The sequence below is a fragment of the Cucurbita moschata genome, unplaced genomic scaffold (genome assembly GCF_002738365.1).
Source record: "Cucurbita moschata cultivar Rifu unplaced genomic scaffold, Cmos_1.0 Cmo_Scf00009, whole genome shotgun sequence".
Taxonomy (NCBI): domain Eukaryota; kingdom Viridiplantae; phylum Streptophyta; class Magnoliopsida; order Cucurbitales; family Cucurbitaceae; genus Cucurbita; species Cucurbita moschata.
Genome location: NW_019268525.1, coordinates 111,242 through 128,936, shown reverse-complemented (window position 1 = coordinate 128,936; position 17,695 = coordinate 111,242). Strand labels below are relative to the sequence as shown.

Sequence of the window (17,695 nt, the reverse complement as noted above, 5' to 3'; positions counted from 1 at the left end):
GGGGGGGGGGGGGTTAGAAAACTAGACTTTTTTTTTCTTTCTAAAGATTGAAGATCACAATAAAGTATAGTATAGAGGATTCTTCCCAATCAACCAAATGTAGATTACCCCCAAAAAGGGAGAGAGAAATCTTGGTACATAATTTGTATATACTTTATTGTTTTTTATTAAGGAGAAAAAGAAAGTTGAGATCTCACATAGGAAAAAAAAAAAACATGGTGATACCACTTGAAAAAAATATCAGATCTAACTTTCGCATCCACTTTGTCTCTAATTTATTGTTTTTATATTGTAACTATCTGTGTGGAAGTTAGGACTTCTCGTTGTGGCTACTTTCATTTAATCAAATTCAGAATTACGTGAAGTTGTGCATGGTTCCATAAAAATTTCGTATTGACCAATGTTGGGAGAACTTCATGTTTTGATGTTTCTCCATTTTCTCTTTTTCTCTACTCCCAGTGGTGCATTCCTTGAGGATGCAATGTTTGTTTCGTGTGGACATTCATTTGGTGGTCTTATGCTGAGGAGGGTCATTGAGACGGTACGGGCATTCTTCTCCTAATTTATCCTCTTTTCTTATGGTATTTCCGCTATTATTTATAGCTTCGCGATATGTGTTTGATCTTTCTCACTTTCCACATAGATTTAAAAAGCATGCCTTATCAATATTTATTCCCTTTGCTACTGTGAGTTAAATGAAGAATATCTAAAATTTAGGAGAGCCCATTTGGTATCCCTTCGCTTTTAGTTTTATTTGCTGCTCGCTATTATGTTGTGTGTGTGTGTGTGTGTGTATTTTTTTTTCTTTTTTTTTTGCAATTTTTTGTAGTGAGAAACCAAATTTTCAGTTTAAGATGAAGGGACGAAAGTATGGGCGAGATTTTGATGATGCTCGCTGTAGAAGGGAGCCAATGTAAAACAATAGCCAAAAACATAAAGGGAAATTACCGTGAAAGGTTACCAAATGAATTAACTTGAGCATTGCTCAGCTGGTTAAGGTAATATATTTTCAACTAAAAGGTCAACTGGTTGAATTTCCACCTTGAACTATTGTTGAATCAGAAAAATTAGAAACAAAGGATAATTACAAAGACTTCTCGGTGGTAAGGCATTCAAGGAGAGGCATCGATGTAAGCCAAGATCCACGCCTCCACCCACAAATTTCTAACCCCTAAAATTTATCTCTTTTTTTTTTTTTAAAGCTAAGTGCTCCGTGGAATATCCAAAAAGGAAAAAAGCTTTATCTCAGGAAGGGGAATGGAGCACCACTGTCATCATCGACTGATAAGCCCTATTACAAGCCAAATTCACTGTGCACATGAAACAAATTCTCAAACAAAATTACTCTGAACACACCACAGAGGCTTTGAGATAATAGAATTCACCATGGAATGAAGTCAATGATGTTAATCTCTCTGCGAACAATAAGCCAAGCAAAAAATTGAACTTTCTTAGAGATTTTAAATTTCCAAGGTGAAGTAAACAGGGAGGAAAACGATTTGACTGGGCACTCAAATGGGAAAAACCTACATGAAAATACATGTGCGTGAGTTTGTTTCTTTTTGGGGAAAAAAAGAGAAGATATTCCTATTGGGTGAGGAAATCACCTTAGAAGATTATTTCCTCTCTAGAATTTTATTAAATCCATTCATGTCTAACAAGGCTTCGATTTGAGAGTAAGTTTCAATGATAAGTGGAGGCTTATGGGCAATCTTCATTTGAAATTTGAGCATTGGTCCGACAAGAAACACTCCCTCCTGGAGTTTGTAAAGAGCTACGGAGGATGGATCTCCTTAAAGATTTTATCTTTTCCGTATTGGAAATGTTCTTTCTTTGAGGCAATAGGACAACACTTTTGTAATTTGGTAAACATTTCCTCCCAAGCAATTAATCACCCTAATAAAAGTAGAGGAAAATATTTGTGGCTTCATCCCAGCAGAAATTGAAGTTAAGGATGGTAATAATTAGAAAATTTTCCCTCCGTTTTGGTGATATTGTTGCAATAGACTGTCCTAGCATGAGAAACTTTAATCGTGATGTTTTATCTATTGAAGAATTTTTGAATTTGGTGGTTGTAAGGAGATTTAATCAGGTAATGGAAGATGAAGGGTTCACTTTCTCAAACAAAGATGATTTGATGACAGGAGTTCATAGTTTAAAGTCCCTTCAGTGCATGATAAGATCGATATTTTGAATGATCTTTCTGAGCAACAATAATTTTGTGAGATACAAAACATTACATGTCGGTTTCTTGCACAAACAAAATAAATTGCCATTTTCATAAGGTGTTATTTCTCCTAATTTTATTGGACCAACTTTTGATGGAAGTGATTTGGATTTAAATAATGGAAGTGAACACCCAACGATCAGTGTTATTAAAGACCATTTTATTGTTACTTATTCGAAATTTTATACAAGAAAAAATCATCTGACAATTCAATTTTCATGGTTCCAAACCCTTTCAATTTTATTAAGGCAGTTAAATTTTTGATGCTTTGGCAGTCAGATCCTATTGTATCATTAGTTGCAACCAACTGATTTTCATTTGGTAACTCAAGATGTTCTATGATCTGATAGGACAAGTCTTGAAAAAACAGGTTTAGAAATTTTAAAGACTAACGTATATTTTGTTGAAGATGTTTGCCTACACCTTGTGGTTCCTCTGATTCAGTCAGCTGCCCTTTGGAATAGGAGTCCTTGTAGCAAACGTTGCATAAGCCTTCTCATAATTTTGTTCATTTGTCATTCTCCATTCTAGGTTCAGACTTAATTCTGAAAAAAGATGCATGACTTTCCTCCAAATTTTCAGATGTTCCATCATATTTTTCACAATTTATTGACTCTAGTGTTGAATCACTAATCAGTGTAAGCATTGAGGAATAAAAAAACTGATCAAGAAATCCATTGTGAGAATGATAATCTTGAACAATCCTTAGCGCTCCTTTTTTCAGAAGATGTTGTATCTTCTCTAAAGTTTGTGGATGACCAGGTTAGAGAAGGTTCCAAGTGGAGCCCACCCTCTTGGTTACTAAAAAAATTTCATCTCTTATTGAGATTTACTGTTCTACTAGTCTAATATCATTTCTTGCCTTCATTTTCTTGAGCTGCTTTTCTGAATTTAAAGCCTTTGTGTCTTTGTTTTACTTTCCTCCATAAGAGTTTCTGCATTTTTAGCCAGAGTGGGAGCTCTTTCTTGCAGATTATTTGCTGTATTTTTGTTTGTTTCGCTAGTTGTTTTTCATTGTTTTATCCTCTTGTATTTTTAGGCTTACTTTTTGTATTTCTTTTTTTGTTTTCATCGGGAACTTGTACCCTTGAACTTCTCATTTCCAATACATCAATGAATAGTTGTTTCTTGTTTTTAAAAAAAAATCCAGATGGGATTATGAATTTTTTATTTGATATCGTTTTATGAATTTCTAATGTCAAGGTACCAATAAATACAAATGGTAACTTGAACTTTTGTTTGCTTTGACAGTCAAGATGCACATTATGCAACTCGGAAATTGATGCTGGGTCTCTGATTCCTAATATAGGTTCGTTAACATCATACTTGTGAACTTTGCGTCATGAACCCTCCCCTCTCTCTCCTAACTTTGATTTCTTGTATAGTGTTTCTCTTTTTGTAATATTTCATAGCTTCCTTTATATATGTGAGTGAAATTGGTGAAATCATTTACTTTTCATGATTTGGAATCCCTTAAAAGAACTCTACCAAACAAATAATCAAGATCAAATAAATAATTCAGTGCTCGTATAAAAATGCATATATAATTAAATTTGTGTGTTAAAAAATATCTGTAATTGTTTTGTTATGTGTCCAATTGTCTTCCCTTTATTGAAATTGTAACACTGTAACTTCGTGTTGAACAAATTAAGAGGTATAAGGCAGTGTTTGAGACACGTCTAATAGAACACAAAATGTTTCTGCTTCATAGGTATTATTTTTCAACTCTTTTGAAGTTCTCTTGACCCCAATGATTCAAACTTGGATTTGACCAGATGGTTGGTGTGAAATTTTCTGAGATCATTTTAACCCATAAGAATATCTGTCTTGGTAATGATTCAAAGTGAGTTGCTGAGAACAATAAAAGTGAAGAAAACAGAGCATTTGAAAACTTCATTGAATGATGTTTGTGGAGGAAGGAAAAAGAAAAGAAAGGCGTTTAATTGTTTATCAGTAATTTATTTTAAAATTATAACAGTATCAAGAATGCATTGGTTCTTTCAAAAACGTCAGATATTAGTTAAACTTAAAATGTTTCATTAACTATTGGAACATATGAAAGAAAAGAAAAAAGTGACACTTGGAATAATAAATTACTTATTTATTTTACCAAAATTCTTAACCAAAACAATTAAATTTTCTTCGTAACAGAAGTGAAAATATAAGAAACTTAGAAGGGGGAATGGAAAATACAAATAACTCTTAACATTTGTCTTTGCTCTTCTTCCGAGTAAAACATTATGTTTAATCACATATCTAAAAAGTCATAAACAGGTATAAGAGTCATATAGTAGTCAAAGTGTCGAAGTTGGTGAACAGTGAGATTTGGGAGTTCTGGTTATAAGAATAAAAGTATCAAGTATGTTAAGGACTATAAAACATAAATGAGAATTCAGTACTATTTTCTGTTTTTGTGGTTTCCCTTAATATCAATTAATCCATCAACTACGCCTTCTTCTTTTTCTTCTTTTTCTTCTTCTTCAACTTCTTTTTTTTTTTTTTTTTCTCCCTTTTGATAGGACAGTTGTGAGAAGTGTTTTCCTTTTTAAAAAAGTTCATGTTATAGAAGTGTAATTCCATCTGCAGCACTTAGAGCCGCAGCTTCAGCTGTGAAGCAAGAAGATGACAGGAGGCTATTCCACAATGCAGCATTGAGGAAGCGTCGGAAGGAAATGGGCGACCAGATGGATCCAATGAGAAGATTAAACAGGGTAATTTATTTATTTATTATTATTATTATCTTTTTTTTTGTGAAAAACATCAATAATACTGGTGGGAAGTTGGAAATTGGAAATTGTGACCTCAAATAATAGAATTGGCTTTGACCGAAAGAATCATCCATGCAAGATGTTTATCTAATTCTGAAGTGCCATCCGGGAAATTGGACTTAAAAACATAGTTACAAATGTAAAAATTGGGGGAGGAAACTTCTAAGCCATAAAAGACTCGGTGTTTCTATCTTTCCTGTCTAATCGTATATATGTAAACAGCTTATACATTTTGGAAATCGTGTTTCATCATGCCTGTTGAGGAGTAGGTTTAAAGTACGCACGTCATTTTATATAACTGTAAGTTGAGATAACATGGCTTGAAAAAATGTTATACGGCTGTTTGATTTTTATCCTAAAACTGATCTAATGATTTGTAAAAGGAATCTATGATATAATCGATCTGATATTATATGAATTTTAGCTTGGTAGCAGATGCCTTTTAGTAGTGTAGGCTCTCATACAGTTAGCAAGAACTTGATTACTGATGTGTAATTTGATCGAAGATGTCAACATTTTGACCATCTGAAAAACTTGAGTGAAACGATTGGTTCAGTCTACGACAAGGTATCATAAATCAATTGTTTGAGTTCTCAATTGCAACCTAAATTATGTATGTTGCAACTTGAAAAGAAAAGAATTCCTTGAGCTCCTGGCTATTTGGTATTCTAAATAATCTTTATGTGCTATGTTCAAGATTTCAGATGCAAGACATTGCTTAATGTTGTAATTTTTCTAGTTTGTAAAGACCTAATACAATCATCTTCAGGAAAACGGTGATATTGCCATCGATGATGGAATCCATCGAGGAGTTCAGTATCCCTTTGCAGTAAATGAAAAGGTCCTAATAAAGGTGAACAATTTTCTATCATATTCTGACTTTTTTCTTTTTAACTACTTGATGAAGTTTAGAATTTGAGAAGCGTTCTGGTATATCTTAGGGAAATAGGAGGACACCAGAAAAATTTGTTGGGAAAGAAGCGGTCATCACATCCCAGTGTCTGAATGGCTGGTTAGTACGCATACTACAAAGTGATAGTTCATGTTCTTCTATAGGACTACATAGTTCGTTGTCTCATCAGACATTGTAGTTATAATTTTCTTCCTTAACCTTCAGGTATTTACTAAAAATCATTGGGACTGGAGAAAATGTTCGGTTGCAATATCGGTCTCTTAGGAAGATCCTGAACACGACACCAGCTAACGAGGATAGCTGTCCCTCACAGCCCCTTCAGCACAGCAGCTCATAAAACTCTCTGGATGTTGATGATTAATCCGGAGCAACAAGTTGAATTCAAATCACGGTTTGGTCAGCAGAAGATTGTGAATTTGTTTGGACGGTGATATATTTATCATCAAGCATCAGAACAGCAGCTGCTAGTTGGTTTTAGGTTTCTGTTACATGCTTAAAAAAATTCTGGGAAGTGTACTTAGATTTTTGTTTAGTACGTGAAGTATCATTAAATTATAGGCCCCAAGAAGACCTCTCGATGTATCATTAGGCTTGAGATGAGTGAGACAAATTATATGCAAATTGAGACTTGAGGCATGGATTGTGGGCCGAGAACACTTGGCACATCCTATTAACTAAAGCTTTTTATTGGAAGCCTGCCGTGAGTAATTTTCAATCAACGGAGCACATTTAGGTTCTTAAGCATAGTCCCTTTTTGTTAAAAAGCACTAATTTAGGCTTTCTAAAGCTGCACGGATTTAATTTTCATAAACCTTTTGAGATCCCACGTTGTTTGGAGAGTAGAACGAAATATTCTTTATAAGAGTGAAAATCTCTTCTTAAGACACTGCATTTTAAAAACTCGAAAGAGAGTTCAAAGAAGACAAGATCTGTTAGTGGTGGGCTTGAGTTGTTATAAATGGTATCAGAGTCTGGGTGATATTCAAGCGAGGAGGTTGAGCTCCGAAGGGAGTGGACACAAGGTGACGTGTCAGCAAGGACATTGGGCCCGAAGGGGGTGGATTGTGAGATCTCACATCGGTGGAGAGGAGAACGAAACATTGTTTACAAGAATAGAAACCTCTTCCTAGCAAATGCGTTTTAAAAATTTTGGGGGAAAATAAAAGAAAGACAATATATGTTAACGATGAGCATGAGTTGTTATACTTAGGTTGTATCTATACTTAGGTTGTATCTATTAACGGTGAGCATGTGTTGTTATACTTAGGTTGTATCTATTAACGGTGAGCATGTGTTGTTATACTTAGGTTATATCTGATATTATACTTGGATTATAGGTTATATATGATATTATACTTGGATTAGCTCATAAGATGCTAAAACTAAAACTGCATCTCCCTAAATCTAAACCCTAAATATTGATTTTTAGTGCTTCCCCCACACAGCTCATCCTAGCTAAATATAACACGACTTTTAATTGGCTTGGGAATATATTGATTTTAGGCGATATTTCTTATAGCACACTTACGTTAGTTTATGAGCTAGCCTGTAAAATTTTAATTGAATCTAATTAGAAAACCTTCAATAATGCGCCTTTAAAATTCTATTTATAATCAATTTATATTGGTAGGTAGACAACCAAATCACATTTAGTTAAAGAGATTGCATACACTCTGCTTGATTTAAATGCAAATTGCTTGGGAAGATGTCCATTAAATATGAAACGCAAAGACTAATGTTACATTTCAAAAAATAGAAAGGTCAAGTGTTACAAAAAAAAAAGAAAAAAAAAAAACATTGTAAGTCAAAACAGAGGCAGACGTACACTTAAACCATGTCGTGCAACCACACACCCTAGCCACCTGAAATCATTCGCCATGGTTTATAATTGAATTGACAAATATGAGGTAAGAAGGGAAAAAAGGAAAAAAGAAAAAGAAAAAAGTCTAGTCTCCAGCCGCCATGCCCTTGTGGTTGTAGGTCAAAAACTTCAATAAGGGCGGAATTTTCTAGCAGCTCTCAATTGCTGTATCCGTTTCTTGTCTTGCTCAAATTTACTTTGTAACATCAGAATCTCTGCAACAAATAAGATATTAAGTGAAGTCAAATCTTCTGTTTCTTTCACTTGTAACAATCCACTTGTATGAGAAATTGACGAATGAAATTAGAATAGAATATCCAGTGTTTATCGCACCCCAAGTTAGCAGCTATGTATTAGCACATTCCTAAAAGAAATAACCCTCCTAGAAGGAAAATACTAGAGTTTGAGTAAAACAAAATCCAAGAAGAAAACATTTAATTTTGAACCAATAAAATTTGCCTGCATGCAGACCAACCATTGATATGGCCCCAACTGAATACAGAAAGCTCAAGGAAAACAATGGCGAACACATATCACAACAGATAAAAAAAAAAAAAAATGTTAAAATGAATGAGACATTAGGCAATGACACTGCACACACAATCTCCATTCCAATAGTCGCTTGGGACTACTTTCTCCAGTACCATGAAATATAAAAATTCCAAGGACTGCTGAAATATGAAAGTGTGAATAAAATCTATTATGATTTTAGGAGTATAACTGTCCATACCATTCCTCTGTGCTTCTCTTCTTTGGAACCGATAGAAATCCAGCCCAACTTCTTTCCGCTTCTTTTTGGAAATTTTATCCTCTACAGCATTTTGCGCTACCGAACCCACAGTAACCCCACTTTCAGCATCCGTGGTCTTTTTTCTCCCTTTCTGATGTACAACAACTGTCCATCCCCCTTCAGCTGCTTGAGCCTCCCTTTCTTCCTTTTCCTGTGTGACAACAAAGTGAAACAGCTCAATACACGGCTAAATATGCACATCTGATGCATGACTGTTATTAGATGACATAATCAATGCTCAAGTATCTTCAGCATCTTAAAAGTATTTTGGTGTTCTTCATCCTAAAGGGATGTATAGCTCCAAATCACACTCAAAATTCATGAAATCAGTTTAAGAGGCAGAACTTGCCATGATAAATAAGGATGTACGGTTTAGGTTGAGTTATTGCTCAAGGAAACATTCATTACCTGTTCTAGGCGTGCCTCATGTGCAGTTATATAATCATCTATACGTTGTTGCAGTACCTTCAATCCCGGTCTACTTTCATAATATTCTTTGATCCATTCTGCAGACCAAAATGTTCTCAATGTGAAATTTAAAAGACCCAACAGAATATTTTATTAAAATGTGAATGATACAGTAATCTCCCTCTAAACTCGCAAAGCAGGCCAATGCTTCAGCAAATGATTAAGAAAAAGTTAAAGAGAACTTGAAAGGTTTATTTCACAGCCATCAGGAGAGGGAAGGGCGGGTTATTACAACCGAGGCACTAATAATAAAAAACAATTCTGGCAATAAGCGGGAAGATTGAGCAGCATTGAGATAAAATGACATTATGCCCATAATTCTTACTTTTCATCCCTTTTGAAGTGTCTTCATCTCCAACAGAAACTTGATAGACATCATTTTCATTAACATCATCACTTGATTCTATCGACTTCTTGGGATCCAGAGAACTTGAATCATTTCTTTTCTTTTTGGAAGATTTTTTAGCCTTGCCTACAAGAAACTTTTCTGTTAGTACATCAGTTCAAGAGATATTCTAGTAGTAAAATATATCACTTAAACTCCATCCCTATTTTTAATACCTTTCAAGAATGCACCACTGTCCTCCAGGGGCTGATAAGCTTCCGGCTGCGTAGCTCTTCCATTTTCTAATGAGTTTTCACAATTGTTTGAGGATTTGCGGTTCTTTTTATTTTTCCTTTCTTTCTTTACTTCATCTACAAATAAAACTACCAGTTATGTCTAAAGATTCCCAAGGTGGCACACACAGCAACAGTAACATTGACTGACAGCTGCAAAAAAGGTTGAGGCAGTTTAAGTTACCAGTTTTCCTGGGCTTTTCAGCATCTTCTCCCTCCACATCAAATTGATCCCAATCTTCCTTGACTACACTTACGCCTTAAATTGCAGGAAGAAGATAAACAAGTTAATAAATTACATGACAGGGTCAAAGAAGTACAGAAAGAAAATAATGAAAAGATAGTTGGTAGAATTCTAAAAGAAGACATAATAATTACACAATTCCTTGGTCACGTAAACCCAAAGAGACAAATAGAACTTAACCCAGGCTGATCACTCAAAAAATTATATTATTCATCTCATGCCAATGCTTCATAAGGAAACAAGAATGAACACACCAAAGCATCCTCTAGTCTTGAAGGTGTGCTAAGCAATGTTCCTTGGCACAACAATGTCTCGGGCACCCTCAGAAGCACTAGTACACAAAACAAACCGCTAGACCCCAAAGATCAAATACGACAACTTCTGGATCAGTTTTTTTTCTTTTTTCTTTAATGACAAATCAAACTTTCATTGACCATAATGAAGCAATATACAAGGGGGGAAAAAACAGCCCCACAACAGGAGTCCAAACACTATCTAAGAAATAGATTCCAGTTTGAAAGAATAAGAGCTATCTAATAATTTAAAAAAATGGAGCAACCAACACCCACAACAAAAAGACATCACATCTAACAATATCCCTGAGACTATGCTAATATTAGTAGAGCTGTAATACTTCAAATATATTAGTCATACTGTCCTTTATCAACCTATTTGCATTCTATTATTTAGGCGTTACTCTTTTGGATTGGGATTGCTTTCTGTAGTTTGTTAGATGCTGTTTGTTTGTTTTTTATGCTCTTGTACAAATTATATTTCTCAATGAAACCTTGGATTATTATAGTACAAGATACCTCTCTCATCTAACTCGCTGAAACACATCATCCTACTCTACCTTCACCAAGTCACTCAGAACCACAACCATCTTCCTAATCTCTTCCAGTATGAAAAAGGGCCACTAGACTTCCCCTATCCTTATCTAAACTTGGCACCATTTTAAGGCTTTCAGTCTTCCACAAAGGGGCATAGTGTACAAGAAAAGTACAGAAGACAATATTTCCCCCTTAACTGATTTGTTCCCCACTCTATGTGAAACACCTATTGATTTACCTTGACTCCCACTGACTAACAGCTCCTGTTTTTTTTTTTTTTTTTACTTACAACCCTCAAACACATCACTATTCCTGTTCCAGACTCTTAAAACCAACTTTACCGAGAACAACTTTAACATAATTGAAAACCCTCCCACCATCATCATCGACACACCCCCACTAGGAAAGGAGAGATTTTTTTGTTGACATGAAACCAAGCTTTTATTGAAAAAAGTAAACAATGTACAAAGACATACAAAACAAAGCCACAAAAGGAGTCCTCGACTATCTATAAGGACTTTGATCCAAAAAAATAAAACCTATCTGATAATTACAACAAAAAATCAAATTCATGGATGCCCATAAAGAGCTATTAAACCTCAACACCTCCTACAGCTCTTCCAATTATCTCTCAGCCCCTCTAAACATAATGTAAATCCTCTCAAGCCGCACCTCCCATAAAATAGAGAAGGAACATTGTCACAACACTCTTCCCTTTTCACAAAAGGGTGAGTCCATCAAGATCTCCTTAACCATGGTTAGACAATCCTTGTTATGCACCCACGCCACCCCAAGCACAAGGCAACGACTCCAAAGAGAATAAGAAAACTGATAGCCCAAATAATCAATGACTCCTTAAAAGTCACCACTAGAAAAGGAATGAGCATGTTAAAGAGGGATGAGAGAGCAATATATTTCCAAATCTAGAAGGGCAGGACCACACGAAATAGGACCTATACCCCAAAAGATAGGCCAATGATCAAAAGAAAAGTAACTCCAAGTCATTAAGTCGGGCCACATAAATCTACTATTAACAAGAGGAAGGTCCAAGAGTTCAAATCCAAAATTCCTTGATAAACGTATGACCTATACCCCAAAAGATAGGCCAATGATTAAAAGAAAACTAACTCCAAGTCATTAAGTCGGGCCACATAAATCTACTATTAACAAGAGGAAGGTCCAAGAGTTCAAATCCTAATTCCTTGATAAACGTATTAAACTCCCTCACAAACCTGGAAAAGCCACCCTCACTCATTTTCACCACAAGAACCCTAGGAAAATTGAAATCCCTCACCAAACTCGCCTAATTATCAAGATATTAAACAAGAAAACAATGGCTTAACCAACTCAACTGGCAATACCCCATGCATATCCAAAGCAACAAGCCTTAAACCACCCTTATTTAAGATGAGACCAAAGAAAGCAAAAGCTTCATAGCAATAATAAAAAAGAAAGTTAACGCATGCTATCAGAGGACGTAGATAGAATATACCAATTAACAACAAAACAATTTATTTTCACAAGGACCTACAGGGTTGCGGTACTGAACTTAGGAAGTTGACATACCGTTACGTGCTTCTAAAGCATTTACTGCCTTAACATTGAGTTGATCGGTCTCATCGGAAGACGTTTGTTGAAGTCTCCTCTTCGATGACCTTCTCCGCTTCTTTTCTTCGTCAACTTCAGTGGCGATACTGCCTGAAAAAACAAAAGAAATGAAATTTAGTAACGATACGAGATGACCAATAATATTAAACCCCTTCATTCTAGAAAATAAAGGAATGAACGAAAGTGGACATGGATGAAAACAGAGCATGAGGATTAAATAGGTAACCCCATCACCCATAGGGGTAAGCACTAAAAACCAATAAACAAAAACATGCTGTGCCGAAGGAAGGGAGACACAATTAGGAGTTCAAGGTATTAATGGAGTCCAGAAGCAGATATTCTTCAACCTTTGTTCTAGTCCGTTCGAAGATAACTGAAGAAGTAATGAGAAAGTAAGCATATAGTATACAAGGTAGCAAGTAAAAAACAAACCCTTTGCAACGGCAGGTTCGGTGTTACTCTCGCGAAGCCTTTTGTCGCGCTTCTTCGTCCGTCTATCCATCTCACTCTGTGCTCCCGAAACACAAGCAAAGAATAAGTTAATTATTAGCAAAAGATATACAGATGATGAAAGCCCAATTGACAGAAATATGTCATAAATAAAAATGCAGACATATGTCTTAATCCGAATAGTTCAACCGAGAAAAAAGACGGACATGAAGACTGGGAGAATAGCAGTAACAAGAAGAGAGTAGAAAATCAGAGAAAATCCGCTAGGAGGGAGGCTGCGGCGGCACAGTCGGAAGACAGAACAGAGCTACTAAAAGGGAGGAGCAGCCGGCGAGAGGAAGAAGGAGAAGGTGGAGCACGTGAGAGAGAGAATGATGGAAAGGGTTTAGGGTTGCCAAATTCCTTTTTGAAGCATTTTTTCTATTTTGTATTATTAAAATAATATGTTTAAATTTAATTCACTTTTTTTTTTTTTAATATAAAAGAAAAGAAAAGGCATTTAGCTCAATTTTATGCATATAGCTTGACTATTGTTGAAATCCGTGTGTTAAAAAGATTATTAATTTTGGTTAAGACTAATACTTAAGTTTACCAAAAATTATGCCATACACTGCTAATTCTTTTATCCTACAAATTCTTTCAATTTTTCTGTTTTTTTTTTTAATATATATATATATATAAACCGTGTTTAATATCTATTTTGTTCTCTATTTAAATTTCGTACCGGCTTCATCGATGGCGCGTGTTTATGAGAGAGGGATACATGGAGAAGCAGCAGTCGCCTCGCCTTAAAGGATTTCATTCGATTATTGTTGCAAATTGGGATATCGCTTTCGGTAATTCTCTCTCCAAAACCTGTAATCCCCAATTGACTCTCCTTAATATTATAGGAATACTTAGAATCCTTTCTCAAACAGCACAGTTGAACATTGTTTTATATATGTCACACAAATCGTTGTATCTTTGTATATGTTGAAGGTATATTTTTATGGTCAAGGGCATTCCATCCGATTACTGCCATTGAAACGAGAGACAGAGAATTGGATGAAAATGGGAGACGAAGCGGAGATCAATCAGCGGCGGCGTCTCCCTCTGGAAAATTTCTTAACCCTCGAAGAATGCAGGGAACTGGAGTTCATCCATAAGAGCTGCTGTACGGTGGGTTATAGACCATACGTCTTCTCCACCACTCTTTTGCATCTTGTTGTCTCTAATTCTGCTCATTTGATCATGCCTTTTGTTTCGATTAGAGGTATGACCACCCATTCCTCCATTTTCTCCATTTTTTCCTTTTTTGTAATGTTTATGCCTAATTTTGATTAGAGTTCAATATTTGTGACAGAGCGGTTGAAGGAGAAAGCGGAGGAGTTCTTTGGCTGTGAATATGAGCTCTTCGTCGAGTTCACTGGCTTGATAAGGTTATTCTTTTTCCTCCTTATGTGTTTAAGGCTTAAATGGGTGTTGTCTCTTTTTGCGTAAACCCCAAAATTTGAAGAATGAACATAGGGAGTAAGACGGCCATAAATTAGAAGGCTGAGTCTTTCTTTGTCATTGAAATCGTCTATATGGTTACCTTTAGTTCAGGGAGTCTGACGGCCATGTTACTGGAGTACTTTATAATCAGCCCAGTCTGGTATGGGCCTTCGCAGGTTGGTTCTTGTGATCCACGGTTTAATTTCTGTGTGTTTAGCATGACCCGTGGAAGGACTAAATCTTGGAATTTCAACGACTTACCCAGACCTGAATACATAAAAAGTTCAAAATCTTGCTTCATAGTTTGTAACAGTGATTGGTTCTTCCTAAAAACATGATTACCTTTTCAAAAATACTTGCAATAATACTGCGTTGGTTGAATGCCATTACAACCGTTTCTTTTGAATATTTGGATAGAAAGGAATAAAAGAAATTCTCAAGATTGATACAAAAATCATAGTGAAATTTGGGATTCATTCTATCTTGTTTTTTTTTATTCACTTGGGAGTGTTCTTTTCTTTCTTGTTCTGGCAATCTCATTTGTGATTAATGTCTATATATTTTTCAATGAAATATCTTTCTTTTCGCTCTCTTTTGTGAACTATATAGAATACTTCATTTGATTTACTTTTCATTTTTAAAAAAAGTGTAGTAGAATCTGTATTTTTCTTCTAACATTCTGTCGTAGTTCAGCTGGACCAGGGGAGCAAGGATTGGATGGCATAGTGACGACAACCGGCCCTATCTAAAACAACGTGAATTTACAGTATGTGGACCAATTTTTCCTGGGAAAGTCAGATGTCATTTGTTGCTATCCCTTCGACAACCTATTCTTTCATTTCAATTGTAGTTTTATATCCTTTTTATTCTCTCTTGGACTTCTTTTCTGTTTTTCTTTCTGACAAGGGGGAGGGTGGTTCAATTCCTATAGTACCTTCTCCCTGAAATTCATTTGGTATTTCTTCTCCATCATTACAGTACTCTAGCTGATGGTTGTCTTCGTGTATTTGGCAAAAGGCAGTGTGTTACTTGAATAGTTATGGAGTAGATTTCGAAGGTGGGCTGTTTCACTTTCAGGACGGGGAACCAAAAACTATCTCGCCTCTTTGTGGAGTAAGTTGATTGATAAAAGCTTTTGACCTCTTCCATTTATTTTACTCGGTACATACAGCACTTTTTCTTATAAAAAAAATTGTACATTTCTATGTTTTTTCTATGTTTTGCAACATGATTGTAGCTCAATTGGTTAAGACATTAAAAGGCGGAGGTTCAAATCTCATCCTCACATATTGTAGAACTCGAAAATGGTACATATGCTTCTTTGAAGGATGTGCTTGTGCTCTTTTGCGCGAAGCAATCTTCAGTATTTTTTGGTCAATAGAAATAATAAGTGGAATTTAATCCTCGGCAGTATGAATTATAACCCATGTTTCATTGCTGTTCTTATAGTTCCCTTTCTAATTATTTTAGTAATTATGCCTTCTTTGTAAATTATAATTAATTCTAATTGTGGGGATATTCTATAAGAACGTTTGACTTTGATGTAAATGGAGACGAGTCATGCAGAAAAGGGCATCTTCTCTGAATTGTTGGATTTCGGTGATAGGTTTTTAGTTCATTTATCTATATCAATGAAAAGTTGTTTTTCCTCTTACAAGAAATGCCATATTAGTCTGAATAATTGAAGGTGGTGGATTATATTTGCTAGTAGTTTGAAACAATGTACCAATCAAGTATAGTTAATACATGTTTCGCTTTATCAGGATTGTGTGATGTACACGGCTGACAGCCTCAATGTTCATTCTGTTGATGAGGTATGTCCAAACACTCTGGCCCTCTGAATCTGCATGTGAAATCATTGTTTAAATGAATAACATCAAATCTCTCCCATGGTTCTTTGAGGAATAATCTAACTTTCATTGAGAAGAAATGAAACAATACAAGTTATATAAAATTAAAGCCTACAAATGGGAGTCAAACTATATAAAAAAAGGCTTCAATCCAGTAAAATAAGATCAAAGGGTAATTCAAAAAAGCCTCGTCATCGAAGCCGATAGAGAGCACATTAATTCTTTCTTGCTGTTTTTCTTTTACTGTAACTGAGGAATCATGCATGTTGATTAATCCTCAAGAGAGTCGCCAGTAGCCCTCTCGTAGACAGCTGTACTTCATCTTGCTTACCACGTGGTTTCCTTGGATAGGTAACCAGTGGAGAAAGACTTACGCTGACATTATGGTTCACCCGTGATAGTTCCCATGATGAAGATGCAAAACTTGTTTCCCTTCTTTCACAAAGCCATTTACACGATCGTCTTCCTGACTCATGCCTACCTCAGCCTCCATCCTGTAATATGTATTGGTTTTCACCAAAAGACGATCCAAATTTCAAGTTCGGTTTTGATATATGTTGGGCAAGACTGCATGCGCTAGGATACGGCATTTATTTTCCTCAGGACCATAGTTTGTCAGAGTATCCAGATTTATTCTCACAGGATGTACAATTAGTACGTGGTAATAAGATCTTCTCTCAGAAGTTTGATAGCATTTTGCATGCACTTCAGGTATTCCGTCGAAATCACCCTCAACATTAGTCCCCCTTGTGATTATATAGCAGAATCTAGTCGTTTTTCACGTAACGAGAAAAAAAAAGTTGTCATATTCAGAATCGTCAAATACTATGATTAATTCACTTCGTTTTATGTAGTTTCCTCATTGAAAAAGTCTGCTAAAACGAGTTACCTACACCTGCTTAAACAGGTAGTGCAATTTCTATATTGGAAAGGCAAAGAATTGGATTCTACTAACTCCAAGGAAGATTCAAGCTATGCAGAAGGTTTATCTCCAAAGAGAAATGTGGGAGTCGATTACTTTAAATCCGAGTTCTCAAAGGACGATGCACTGGCGGAGTCAGTCTTCTTGTATGCTAGTTCTGATGTCAAGGAGAAGCAACACCGGTTGGGGTGGGCTAAGCTTGCTGCAGTAGCAGCAGCTTGGGAAGATTATGCTTCCAATTTAAGGAGAGAACTCCTTCGGAGCTTCGCCCATTGGAGAACCAGTCAATCCATATACAGTGTTCCATATGGTAGTTGACTCTTCCACTTCTGGGATAGTGGCAGTCTCAAATGCTAAAAGTAGCTGAGCTTCAAGGTTAGTTATGGGCCTTTGTACAGCTTAACTAGATTTTACTTGTCCCAAGTGTGCAATCCTTTGTGTTATATTCTTACCCTTTTCAACGATTTAGCCATTTTTCACAGTTTTTAAAGGGATATCATTTCTGTTTCTAGAAAACTTGGTTCTCGTTTTAGTTTCTTAGTATCCTTCTCATATATGGTTTTCAACCAAAAAACCAAATATTTTTAAAGCATAAGCGCCTAAATATAATACTTCAAAACCCAAAAAAAAAAAAAAAAAAAAAAAAAAAAAAAAAAAAAAAAAAAAAAAAAAA

The 17,695-nt window shown here is 35.6% G+C and overlaps 3 protein-coding genes across 6 annotated transcripts in view; 2 read left to right on the top strand and 1 right to left on the bottom strand.

Moving 5' to 3' along the window:
- The window catches only part of LOC111447566, an 11,933-nt gene extending 5,306 nt beyond the window's left edge, over positions 1-6,627 (top strand). Inside the window, exons 7-12 of the mRNA XM_023086797.1 lie at positions 460-541; positions 3,479-3,536; positions 4,814-4,938; positions 5,765-5,848; positions 5,937-6,007; positions 6,113-6,627. Of these exons, the coding sequence (XP_022942565.1) occupies positions 460-541; positions 3,479-3,536; positions 4,814-4,938; positions 5,765-5,848; positions 5,937-6,007; positions 6,113-6,245 (553 nt within the window). The 3' untranslated portion in view covers positions 6,246-6,627. The remainder of the gene's footprint in view (positions 1-459; positions 542-3,478; positions 3,537-4,813; positions 4,939-5,764; positions 5,849-5,936; positions 6,008-6,112) is intronic.
- A 974-nt stretch (positions 6,628-7,601) lies between these two features.
- On the bottom strand, positions 7,602-13,175 carry LOC111447572 (uncharacterized protein DDB_G0283697). Of its 3 annotated transcripts, none has more exons than XM_023086804.1 (9): positions 12,984-13,175; positions 12,760-12,835; positions 12,286-12,417; positions 9,830-9,904; positions 9,589-9,723; positions 9,353-9,499; positions 8,968-9,065; positions 8,500-8,710; positions 7,602-7,984 (listed from the first exon to the last, which is right to left on the bottom strand). In XM_023086804.1, the coding sequence occupies exons 2-9, from the start codon at positions 12,827-12,829 to the stop codon at positions 7,899-7,901; spliced, it is 954 nt and encodes a 317-aa protein (XP_022942572.1). In that variant the 5' UTR covers positions 12,830-12,835; positions 12,984-13,175; the 3' UTR covers positions 7,602-7,898. The 3 variants fall into 3 exon arrangements, with proteins under 3 accessions (XP_022942572.1, XP_022942576.1, XP_022942575.1); XM_023086808.1 differs by having other exon boundaries at positions 9,353-9,493; XM_023086807.1 differs by having other exon boundaries at positions 12,945-13,174.
- Positions 13,176-13,443: 268 nt separating this feature from the next.
- Positions 13,444-17,562, top strand: LOC111447569 (prolyl 3-hydroxylase 1). 2 transcript variants are annotated; one of them, XM_023086801.1, is made up of 8 exons: positions 13,457-13,613; positions 13,756-14,029; positions 14,120-14,195; positions 14,944-15,016; positions 15,268-15,363; positions 16,014-16,064; positions 16,452-16,811; positions 17,008-17,562. In XM_023086801.1, exons 2-8 carry the CDS (start codon positions 13,822-13,824, stop codon positions 17,338-17,340), a joined length of 1,197 nt encoding a protein of 398 aa, XP_022942569.1. In that variant the 5' UTR covers positions 13,457-13,613; positions 13,756-13,821; the 3' UTR covers positions 17,341-17,562. The 2 variants fall into 2 exon arrangements, with proteins under 2 accessions (XP_022942570.1, XP_022942569.1); XM_023086802.1 differs by lacking the exon at positions 16,452-16,811 and having other exon boundaries at positions 13,444-13,613.
- The last annotated feature ends 133 nt before the right edge of the window (positions 17,563-17,695 follow it).